The 12806-nt window shown below is 35.2% G+C and overlaps 1 protein-coding gene across 1 annotated transcript; it reads right to left on the bottom strand.

Moving 5' to 3' along the window:
* Positions 1–5808: 5808 nt before the first annotated feature.
* LOC112518089 (mitochondrial uncoupling protein 2-like) lies at positions 5809–11051 on the bottom strand. Its single transcript, XM_025125655.1, has 9 exons — positions 10741–11051; positions 9055–9270; positions 8797–8875; positions 8210–8343; positions 7997–8095; positions 7796–7900; positions 6732–6806; positions 6511–6597; positions 5809–6126 (listed from the first exon to the last, which is right to left on the bottom strand). Exons 1-9 carry the CDS (start codon positions 10819–10821, stop codon positions 6097–6099), a joined length of 906 nt encoding a protein of 301 aa, XP_024981423.1. The 5' UTR covers positions 10822–11051; the 3' UTR covers positions 5809–6096.
* Between the last annotated feature and the right edge of the window lie 1755 nt (positions 11052–12806).

The raw sequence follows: 12806 nt of genomic DNA, 5'->3' as shown, positions 1-12806 counted from the left end.
TTTGCAGATGTTCAAAAGCAACTAATAAATCCAGTTTCAATCAAATAACGATAAACACTGAATTTCAAGCAAGGTTAGGATAACCCAACAAGTTATTGAAGCTCCATACCAGGAAAATCAATGTAAGAATGATTTTCGGAAGAGAAGACATGGTTAATACGAACCAAAAGAAAAAAGTATATATTATATTCTTACATTTTTCAGAGAAAAACAGACGGTAGATAATGTGTAACAACCAAAAATAACAAACTCTACCCGATGATGACATATGTTCTTTATCAGATCTTCCACAAGGTTTATTTAGGCACCTAAATGTGTTGATTTAGCCACGTCACCCAGGTTACTCGTATCAGTACCTTCTTGAAAATGATCCTTGTCCCCAATGATCAAATGTCGGATAGGCCCTGTCCATAGACACTACGTCTTCCCAACTCCCAAATGGCATCTTCAACCGGACAATCTTTCCATTGAACTAGCCATTCAATGAATGGTCTATTCTATCTTTTGATAGTTCTTTTACTAATCATTTGGTCAGGAATCTTGTACACAACACTTCCAGGTGCAACCACTGTCGTGGTGGTTGTAGGAATCGGACCATGGTGTTTCTTGAGTAGTGAAACACGAAAGGTATGATGAATGCTAGATCCTTATGGTAGTTTAAGTGTTTGCGCGCCTATCCCACTTTAGCACGAATCTAATAAGGGCCAAAGTACTTGGTTGATAACTCTATATTTTCCCTAGCCACAACTGAAGTTTGTCTATACGGGTACAGCTTGAGATAGACCCAATCCCTTACTTCAAATGTTCTTTCAGATCGATGTTTGTCAGCAACTTGCTTCATTCTATTTTGTGCCTTGTGCAGATTATGCTTTAGTAGCTTAATAGCCTCTTCTCTTGCTGATAAGCTCCTATCCACCAAATCCACATTGCTTTCCCCCGGTAAATATGGCAAATGTAAAGGGGTGCCTACCGTAGACCACCTCAAACAGGGTACAGTTGATGGACAAATGAGAACTGGTATTATACCAATACTCTGCTAAGGGAAACAACTGTGCCCACTCCTTATGTGCATTGTGACACATACACCGTGGTAACCTTCCAAACACTTGTTTAAGACTTAAATTGGCCGTCGGGTTGCGGATGATAGTTGTTAGACATATTTTGATCGATGCCCTATAACACTAGTAATTCTTGCCAAAAATGGCTAACAAAAATCTTCTCTACCTGAGACTATGGATTTAGGAAATCCATGTAACTTTGTAAATGTTGTTCATAAACACTCGCGCCACATCTATCGCAGAAAAAGGATGACTTAAAGCGACAAGTCCATGCTTAAGTTTGGCACTTTTGTCTCTTCCATTCCTGACACTCTTCCTCTCATTACTCTTCCACTAAAACTCATCTTGAAGGAACTCCATCGAGTTCAGGATGCAAATATAAAAGTAAAAAGACATTGTCAGCGCTCCTCTTCAGTTTCTGTCTTCGACTTTGCTGAAGGTTCTTTGGTGTAAATTTTGTCTTCTTGAAATATAACAGTAACCGAATAGTTACAACATATGTCCAGCGATCACTCAACAGACTCAATGATGATCGTTGAAACTGAAAAAACAAAAACGTTATACTTCGACAGGTAAAAGGGATTATCATCAAATCAATGAGAGAAAATCAACAAGGTCCCCCTATTTGATGATGACAAAGTAACATAAAGAAAATTGACTAAAATACAATAGTAAGAAAAAGTTACAACTAAGGTACAAGTCCCTTTTAACTATTTTGGGATATTTTCCAACGATACAATTTTCTTATATAAGCTCTCTTTAGTTCTAAAGGATTATAAGTTTAAGAGAAATAAGTACAAGTGTGATAATTGAAACTGAAAGCATATTCACTGACTGAAAGTCGTTAGTGAATGTAAAAGTAAATTGGAACTCATAGATACATGTCCCTATTACTCTTTTCAGGGATCTTTTTCAGTGATACTAGAGAAATACTTATATTATTCATTGGAAATATATAAGTGCTATATTAACAAGTTACAGACTTATTACATATAAGTTGTACACTAAAAGAATAGATAAGCAAAACAAGATTTACAAGATAGAAAGTTTTAACTATTCCAAGTCGCTGAAGTCGCTGAAGTCGATGTATCAAGGTACTTATTTTCCACGCTTCTTTCGACGTAGATATTCCTTTCTGATACTGTGGTCCATCGTCTCACCATTTAGGTTAGTGTCCAACCAAGATATTAGAAATTCAAGGTGTTCTATTGGACAGAGACGAAACTCATATACTATTTGAAAGTTGTACTCACCATCACAGTAAATAAATATAAATCCATACTCAGGCTTGAAATACACAATGTTGGATGCATAAGGACCTTTCGCTGGCAAAGAGAGATTCAACATAGAGATATCTGGCTTTTTCGAGTTATTTAGAACATGAAGGTTTTCTTCTTCTTCCTGGCATCAATGCTGGCACTGAAGGAACAACAACATACCTGAACATCTTCTTGATAAGATCGTGAGAATGTCTTCGATAATCTGCTTGTGCCTTGACTTCGAGCGCTGGATGGATTGACATATTTCCAGCCATCTACCATAGCCATATTGAACAAGGAAAAAAGGATATTCAGTGACTTCATCAAAGTTGTCTTTGGTGATGACCATGGAGATAAGCATTCCCCTATCTTTCATCCTTCCACTAATTGTGACGTTTGAAATGCGATGGGGACTTATTCTTTTCTTTACACGATATTCGCTCCAGCGCTCTCTGATGTTCACTTTCAGCTTGTGAGAACAGTTGAGCCTGAGCCCTAACAAGGTTCATATTCTCCGACTTTCCTTTGGAAAGAACTTTAACAACAAATGACTTGGCCAGCTTGAGACTATCTTCAGTCTATTGACGTTGAATGCAAAGTTCTTCTTCGGGCTTCAGTGCTTCCTTTATTTCAACATCTGTGAGGAAGTCCAACTCGCCACAACCAGAGGTACGAAGAGGAATTTTTACTCTAGTTTGGTCGAGGTGCTCCCTTAACTGAGTCATTTGTTGGTCAAGCTCCAGATTCTCACAAATATTAAATCTTATTTATTTTTCCAAAACCAAAATCTTAAATTTCACTGCATGTTTTTTTACAACACATGTTCACCAACTTGTTTGCTGCATCGGAGGAGAGGTAGTGGATTTACAAATTATTTGGGTTTTTAAAGGTGACGACGTGCCAAAGAAGGAAATGGTCTTACAATGAAAATGTTATGAGGACGCATGAATTCGGTGGTGTTCATCGACTATAGGTTCAAGATGAAGATGAAAGAAGGTGAAGGGTAAAAGGGGAATAAAAAGGTTAATAACACTGGTTTTTTATTTGACCAAATAAGCCGTGACCGAACACCTATTTATGGTCGGGCGAATAAGCAGGAGCGGAACACGAGATTTATAACCGAGGGGGCCAAAACTAACCTTTTTTATAAACATGTCATGTAAATAGGTAGTGTTATATATGGATTTTTTAACAAAATTTTGTATATTAAAAAGTAGGGTAAAGGCGACCAAAATAATATTTCAAAGTAAACACTTTTAGGATCACAACTTCTTTGTGTTTTACATACGTGATATATATATATATATATCTATATATATACTTGGGATCATGTGAGACCAGCCTGTTTTCGTGAGACCCGTGAGACCAGCCTGTTTTCGTGAGACCCGTGAGACCAATATTTTACACTTGAAACTTCACAGCAAAATGCTGTGAAGGTGACTTTTTAAAACCTTCACAGTGTTTTTGCTGTGAAGGTTCGACCTTTTTTAAACCTTCACAGTGTTTTTGCTGTGAATGTTACGTGTAAAAATGTGGTCTCACGGGTCTCACGAAAACAGGCTGGTCTCACGTGAACCCAACCCTATATATATATATATATATATAATTTGAAATTTTCATGGCGTCATTCCACTACAAAAAATTTGGCTTTACACAACATCATACATTATAGATCTTAGTTTTATAGAACCAAAATATAAAGATTTATATATAAAACTATTACAATAGGTTTATAGAACGTTTTTAGGCATTTTAATAAATTCTTTAGGACGCTTTAAGATAAAGTGTCCTATTAGCTATTTTATCGGACATATTTTAGAAGTGTCTTATAAACTCATCTTTTTATAGAACATTTGTGTTTACATAACACTTTTTCAAATAATGTCATATAAAATAGTTAACATTACACTTTATTATAAAACCGTCATTAAAAACTTGTTACAATGCATAAAAACGTTATATGAACCTATTGTAACATTTTTACATATAACACTTTTTGGTTTGTTCCTGTAAACTTAAGTCATATAATATATTTTTTAGGACGCTTCTACATTTTAGGTGTCCTATAAAATTAATTTAGTTATAGTGATTATAATAAGAAAACTGATGTACTGTTTTGATATTCTTAAATTGAATCTTCCTTAAAAGTGATTGTTCGTTTACTAAAATCAGTTACACTGTTTTAATCTTGTATTCTGATCAAGCTCAATAACATATTTTATGGAATTTGATCTCAATCCGTTAATACATACTCTTTCTAACTCATGAATTAACACGTTTTTAAAATAAAGTGTCATGTTAATTAACACGTTTTTAAAATAAAGTGTCATGTTAATTAACACGTTTTTTAAAATAAAGTGTCTTCTTATAGGACACTTTTGAGAATTGTCTTATAAAACCATCTATTTATAGGACATTTGTGTTTATATAACATATTTTCAAATAACGTTTTATAAAATAGTTAATACAACACTTTACAAAATGCATAAAACGCCTAAAAATGCCTAAATGCAAAAAAAAAACATCTTACTAAACCTATTGCAACAGTTTTAGATAGAACGTTTTTTGGTTTGATCATATAATTATCGCAAGTCCTATAAAGTATTTTTCTAGAATGCTTCTATATTTTAGGCGTCCTATAAAATTATTATTTAATTTATAACTCTTGATCTTTTATATCGGTTGTTTTGATAGGTATGAAAAACTCATTTTGAAAAAACAAAACAAAACAAAACTTGGGTTCTCATTTTAAATACCAAGAGTGAAGGGGCCAAATTTCAAATTTTTATAAAACTTGTAGTACTATGCACAATATTATATTAAAAATCAAAATAGGGGGAGGGGGAGGGCCCCCATAGCCCCTTAGGGGATCCGCCTATGAGAATAAGCCATACCGGCTATACAGTCGATTAAGCCACAACCGAACAACCCTTTAGCCTTTTTTGTATGCTTTCATTTTGAATTTTTTCGTTTAAACACAATCGTTTAACTAGATTGAAAAATGATGTAACAAAGTTTCAACGTGACCAACCAAACCGTACGCTTTGAGTTAGGTTGTTGTTTTGATTGGGTTAGGTTGATATTCTTTTAAACCGCAAACATGGGTTATTTAAATGTTTTCGACCCGGACAAACTTGACTGGGGTGTAGCCCTAATTATGATAATACAAGTACAAACCAAATATGCAGTAAAAAAAAAGGAGCACGATTCACCAAGCAGGGATGGACCCAAGAATTTTTGGATACGGTGCCACCATATAAAACGGTTGCACCTTCTAGAATAAAACGGTTGCACCTTTTACGAACCTAATTTTTTCTACCTTACCATGGAGGAACAATATGGTGGCACGTGCCAACTAACCACCCCTCTAGGTCCGTCTATGCAAGGTCTATCACTTTTCCAAGCGTTTAGAAGAAAAATCTTCACGCTCGCCTTACCATCTCTTGCCAACGACTTTTTGGTTATTTTCACAACCGCATTACAATGTTCATGACATCGAAAGTTCATTTGAATGTCATAAGTTCAAGTTCCATTGTTTCCAGATTCTGGAAACAATAAAAAATACAACTATATTGTTCATAACTTTTGAATCGCATTCGCTAACTAAATCAAACCAGCCCAGCAAATCCCACAATAGATAAGGTTCGAGTTTAATATCCATCACCTATAAATTCTAAAAGTGTGACGGATAATATGATTGTCCAGCTCCAAGAAAACCGACACCATAACTATCTCCAAAGAACGGAAAAGAACGTTGAGGAACTAGTGATTCCGGGAATTCAAACTTCCCACATGAATAATTTCTTTACCTGTCATGTAGATCAAAAACAATGGTCGATGTTACTTGACAAAAAAGTTACGCTAAAAAATGAAGGTTTGACTTTGACCTATACATTTCTAAGATATGCATGGAGAGATGATACCGAGACGGTTTTTTTCTAGATAAGTCCAAAAGTTGCTCTTAAAACCAAATGAAACCAACAAGGCCAGTATACCTCACATGGCAGTGGGATGTACGCAGATCTTACCTCTACTCCAAAGAGTAGAGTAGTTGTTTCTGTGAAAGCCACACACACATATTTCACGTGTTTTGGAGCGAATGGACATCTGTTTATATCTAGTTGCAGCAGTTACGTTCGTAACATCCTAATAAGTATTGTAAAAGAAGAAAAATGCACAAATCGGAATCTTACTTGCTCAAGAGTTAAGAACATTATAACGTTCCAGGATCCTAGCCGACCAAAATTTGGAAGGAATCCCTTGTAGAAAGCGAGGGCTCCCTGCAAAGCAGAATAATCACATCACCGTGTTATCTTCTTGATCGTGTTTGCAGTCGATAGTATAACAGAAATAAGTTGGCAACCAAAGGGTTAAACAATCATCTAATAATCGAAAAAAATGAGTATAAGCATACCTCAACTCTCAAGGTTTTAACCATACAATCAACAGTGCTTTTGTAGATTGAATCTCCCATCATTCTAGACTTCACCTGGAAACAACGGAAATAGCAACCAACAATTTGACTTCCTTCTAAAAAACGTGAAATGGTGCGCACATTGAAACACTTGCTACCTCCAGGATCAAAACAGTTGCATAATTTCATAGAGGAAAATGGAAAATGCAACAAGGTTTAGTTTGGTTCCTATTTAGTGTAACGAACAATATTTTTGTCAATCGATGTAAGGGAGTTCCAAAATTTCCTATTTTGTACCCATTTTGACCGATATCCTACTGATCTTGTAACGTTTGATGATGTGGATACCTGCTTATGGAATTTCTACAAAAAGTCTATGGTGAAGTAGACGATAAACTTGACATTCCGCTTCATCAAATGTTAAAAAATTAGCGAGCTATTAATCAAAATGGGCAAAAAAATAAGAAATTTTGAAACTTTATTACGTTAAATAGGAAATTTTGAAGGGAAAACGTTCTTGGTTACATTAAATGGGAACCAAGACAAACTTAGTTTTTGCCCTAATTTCATATAAATCTAACATCAACACTATGAGGTGTAGTGTCCGTTACTGAAGTAAAATAGCTATCATTTTTTTTTTCTGAAAGGTTCAGAGAAAGAATATCAACCATAGAGTTTAAAATTCGGTGTTCTTAAGCATAAAAATCAAACTCCAACTACACGAAGTTTGTATCCATGCCTTGGACAGATCTAAAACAATCTGAATTATGAAGGGCCAAATTGCATAAAAATGCAACATACTTTGGTATGATTCCTATTTTCGGTCGTGTTCTTTCAAAACCTTCAATGTCTCAAACATTTTGAACCAATTATAGAAAATAGGAATCGGACCAAAGAATGTTGCATTTCCATGCATTTTTAGATGTAAATCAGGAATCTAAATGTTTGAGATGTCACATCTGAGGTGCGAAAGTGAAGTTTTCAGACCAACGTATATTGCATTGTCATGCAATTTGCCTGTAATGAAGCTATGAAGCGATTTTGCACAAACCCAATGAGTTTACCACATCAACAGGTGAACCAATCAACACCGCAAAGAATCCTGCACCTAAACCGGCTAGTAGATGAGTTAATATATTGTCCGTGAACCCTGGAATTTTCAAAATGCTCTACACGAAGAACCAAAAACAAGAATATGATGAGTAAGTTGTAGAACCAGCAATGAATACAAACAAATTAATTAAAACACTTGAGATAACTCGGACCTGTTTCACTTGATCATAGCTAGCGAGTTCTGCTGCATTAATAATAGCATTTCTAGCGATATTTGGGCCCAGACCAGTCCAGAGAGCCACTAGTCCTTCCTGTTTATAGAACATAAATACAAGAACTGGATGTGGGAAATAATATGCTGAACCCGTCTAGCTCTGAAGATAACAGCCAGGAAAATTTCCCAAATATATATGAAAGGAACATACCTCCTTCAATATGGTGTAGTAGGCATTTAGAGCACCAGAGTAGCGTCGGGGTGCGCCATGTGGTAATTTACCTTCCGCTTGAAGCCGAACTTTCACTAGATCGGTTGGATTAGCCAACGAAATCGCTATAGCACCTGTTGATGAGAAAGATGTTGGCTTAACAAACCTTTAGCTTTAGGTGGTCAAAGTCATAAATAAATTCCGGCATAGAGTCATAATGTAAATGATCGATTTTGTTTCGTTGTATCTCTCCATCCCAAAATAAATGTCCACTATAAAAGAGCACACTGTTTTTAAATGTGATTACTACAATTTATAATCAACCAAATGACAAGTTTACCCTTAATAATAGATGAAGTAATAAAAATCTCCATCTCATAACTAACGTAGAACCGGAAAGTAGGCACTTCCTTTTGAATGACACTTATTCTGGGACAAACTAAAATAGAATTGTACACTTACTTTGGGACAAAGGGAGTAAAAAAGTTACTAGTAGGGGTACAGTTTGACCTTTAGGATCTCATGGGATTAGTCGAGATGCAGGCAAGCTAGCTCAGACACCCACGGTTACCAAAAAAAATCATCACCTGTAATCAAAGCAGCAACTATCTTCTGGAATAATGAAATGTCTGCAAGAATGATACTGCCCGCACAAAAAGCCTTGACCTGTATAATGAAAATCTCAGATGTAATACACTAATGGTTCTTGAGCCGTACCGGATCAGTCCTCAAGAGTGTAGCTTATATGCCGGTTCAATGAATCACCGAACTAAACTGACCCAGTAAATCCCACTCGAAAAAACCTCCATATAACCTAAAAACCCACATGGGATATTGATACTTACAGGCTCATAAAGACTGATCCTTAAGCCTCCATATATAAATTGGCGATGTAATCCAGGTATAATACCTTTCCAAAGTGCAAGTAAACCTTCTTCTTTGGCTATAGTGGCAACGGTACCTAAAAGACCCTTGTACTTAGATGCACCACCTTCTCCCAATACCGCTCTTTTTTGAAGTTGAAGCCGAACTTTGGCAGTGTCTAGAGGAATTGTACATATCTGCACAAAAGAGGCAACACTCGTAGAAATTACAGCATTTACTTAATCAACCATTGACAACATTTGACAAAACCCTTTGTGGTAGCTCAACCATTAAGCACTTGGGTTTGCTCTCTGGTGGTCACTAGTTCGAGTCCCATCAGGGCCACTAGAGGTTTTCCTGGTTGTTAACGTCAGGAGCCCCATGGGATTACTCGAGGTGTGTACAAGCTATCCTGGACACCCATGGTTATCAAGAAAAACATTTGACAAGTTCTATGTTTTCAGGTGACGAATGCAATGCAGCCCAGATGGAATTACTCAAGTGGTTGCGACTTATTCAAGAAATGCCTAGTGAATTACCAGGAGTAAGACGATGGCATGCACAAAAGTTTCAACCCCTCGAGTGAGGTTTTGGGGTCTTTAGCGTAGATCACCAATGGCATATCTAGGTTTTTCAGCATGGTATGCATTAGTCTACCGAACCCAAAAACCAAACCAAACAGACCGAGTAAATCCCACTTGAAAGAAGGGTGTTTATGGTGAGATGTACCCACACCTAACCTCTACCCCAAAAAGTATAACGGTTGTTTCCGTGATGACATGTGAGCAAACGAACTACTAGTCTACCAAAACGACAAAAAAATTGGGATGCATTTCAAAAACAATTGTTTTCCTTTTTACACTACAAAAAATACAACTTTTTTGGTATGCACATGCATACCCCTTTGGCCATGTAGATCTGCCCATGTTAGCTCACATTACCATATCGCTGAAAATTTTATTCATCGTGGCCTGCAAATGTCTACACGAAAACCTCTCTTTACTGTTTGGGATAGAAGCAAAGATCTACATAAATCTTACCCCCAAATTGGTTAGCCTGCAAATGTTCAAGTTTTGCTTATCTATCATGCAATGTGGATCAAATTAGTACTCCCATCGTCCCCAATAAAACAAAACAAGTCCCTTTCAAACTAGTACGTGTTTTCTTACAAACTTAACACCGACAATCTACTCGTAGTATTTGATTAAACCCCAAGATCAACCTGTTTGATGTAATAAAGAAGAATTTCCTTATATCATTGGAAAATAACTCCAGGAAGATCAAATTGCAAAATTCATTTCAGTAGATGCATATAATTAACACAAAACATACACTTAATTGGTTTCTGCAAAAGATTTCCAGAACCTTCACCATGCCAAATTATGACTCAACTTCAAAACAAATCAATGATGGTTATTATAATCTTATCACATTCATCAAACTCAAATAAGATCAATAGTATCATAATCACACACACATATATACATACAAAAAGCAAATGCTGAAATCTGTATTGTGAAACAATACAGATTCAACAATTAGGCAGGTCCTGCTCAAAGCACCAAACTTTGAGCCCAAAATCTGCAAATCCCAAAAATGGATTTCCCAAATGTAGTAGTAATAATATATTGAAATTAGAGGGAAAATAATAAGAAATGAAGATGAACCTCGGCAAAACAAGCGGCGAAGGCGCTGCTAATGAAGGTTCCGGCAAAGGAGATCTCAGTGCGATGGCTGAGATCCGCCATAATTGGTACGATAAAAGTGAAGCTTGGCTTGGATGTGGGTATGGTTGAATTGAGAAGAAGTGGTTCTCAGGTCCTTCATTTATTGTAGATTGATATAGTAGCGGTGGTGGTGGTTGTCGTCGTTCACAAATCACAACTGTGGAAGTGTACTTGCATTCAAGTATTTATTGTTTGAGTATTTTGATCGGAATGTATTCGGTATTTCCCTTTTGAATCTATTTGCTTTTTTTTAGGGATTTGATTTTGTGTTTAATTGCAAATGTTTCATCAGGATCCCGATCCACAATCTGAGGGCATCGATCTCACGTTTTGTTCACCTTTTGACTTGATTGTAGTTTTTCTATTCTCCATTTTTTGTTTTAGAAAATAATACTTTATGATTGTTACTTTTATATATTTAAGGTTTTTTTTGGTGTTCAGATAAGACAAAACATGATAGGATATGGTAAAACAATTGTTCAACATTTGGTAAGATAAAACTGGATAGAACAAAACAAGTAAAATAACTAATTTACCCATGATGAGTTGTTTATTTTAATTAATTTATTAAATTATAATAGAATCATTATTTTTTATAACAAAAATATATCATTCGAAATTTTCGTAAGAACACTTAAAATGACACCAAATAAAAAATTTATGTATTTTCTATTTTTTTTATATCTCTTTTCTACATTATTTTTTATTATTAATATATAATAATTATATAAAATAATAAAAATATAGAAACCGTATAAAAATAATATTTTGTTGACAGTAAAATAAAAGTTTAAGAAACATAAAATACAATAAATAAAATTTAAAGAATGAATAAAATGTAAAAAAGAGACATGTTTGATGTTTTAGAAGAAAAATCAAGTTTTATTTTGAGGTTACATCCGAAAAATATAAGTTTGTTTCATCTCGTTCCACCATGTTCCAGGGGGTAAGGGCAGAACATACCTGTTCCACTTTGTTCCACTATATTCATGTCTGTTCCACATAAAATTCATGCTAAACATGAGACAAAGATCCATGTCATGTTCTGTCATGTCCCTGTCCAGTGTATCAAACGCATCCTTAAGGAGTGCTCACAAAAACCAACCGGACCTACCTAACTTGAATAAACTCAAAAAATTCAATTTATAAGTAATATAATACATGGTTGATATACAATTTGGCCAAAATGCATCCATTGGCTTAGGGTTATTTGAACTCAACCCGATAAATCCGATACCGTTTACAAGATACATGGGGTACAATAGTGACAATGTTTTTATATTGCATAGAACTTTGTACAGACGTCAATAATTGAATATACTATAATATAATGATAAAATGTCATCTATGTAAACAATAATAAAATTACTGTAGGGATAAAAAATGTCATTCATAATCTGTTGAAATTCAGAAGGAGCATTTTTTAGACCGAAAGGCATAACTTTCCATTCATAATGTCCCATAGGAACATTAAAAGCCGTTTTATAAATATCATTTTTGGCTATCTGAATTTGCCAATATCCAGATTTTAAATCAAATTTTGAAAAAATAAGGGCTTGGAAAAGGCGATCAAGAAGATCCTTCTTGTTAGGAATAGGGTGTCTAATCCATTTTAAGACCTAGTCCTATGGATGTTCTTCATGAAGAACAGGAGTACATTATTAATAATAGTTATAATGGTAAATGTATTTATGAATGGAACCTTGATGGGTTTGCTGATAAGCATATTTATAATATGGCACATCGCATGTTCATGTATAGTACAGTTTGCAAGAACACAGGCAATAATGATAAGAGTATTGCCAAAATGATAACTAGATCGTATGTGTCCAAACTCCTCTTCTATTGAAGGAGCTGATCTTTATGATGCCATCGTCAAGAAAATTCAAATTTATAAGAAAGACTTCGAAGATCGCCAACAGACCACTACCAGTTCGGATATTCCGAGTCCCTTCCAACAACTCTCTCAGAAATATGCTGGTACTTTATCCAAGGACGAGATAGTT

This window comes from Cynara cardunculus (assembly GCF_001531365.2).
Source record: "Cynara cardunculus var. scolymus isolate 2C chromosome LG 9, CcrdV1, whole genome shotgun sequence".
NCBI classification, from domain to species: domain Eukaryota; kingdom Viridiplantae; phylum Streptophyta; class Magnoliopsida; order Asterales; family Asteraceae; genus Cynara; species Cynara cardunculus.
The sequence above is the reverse complement of the archived record's forward strand: the minus strand, read 5'-3'. Positions and strand labels throughout refer to the sequence as shown.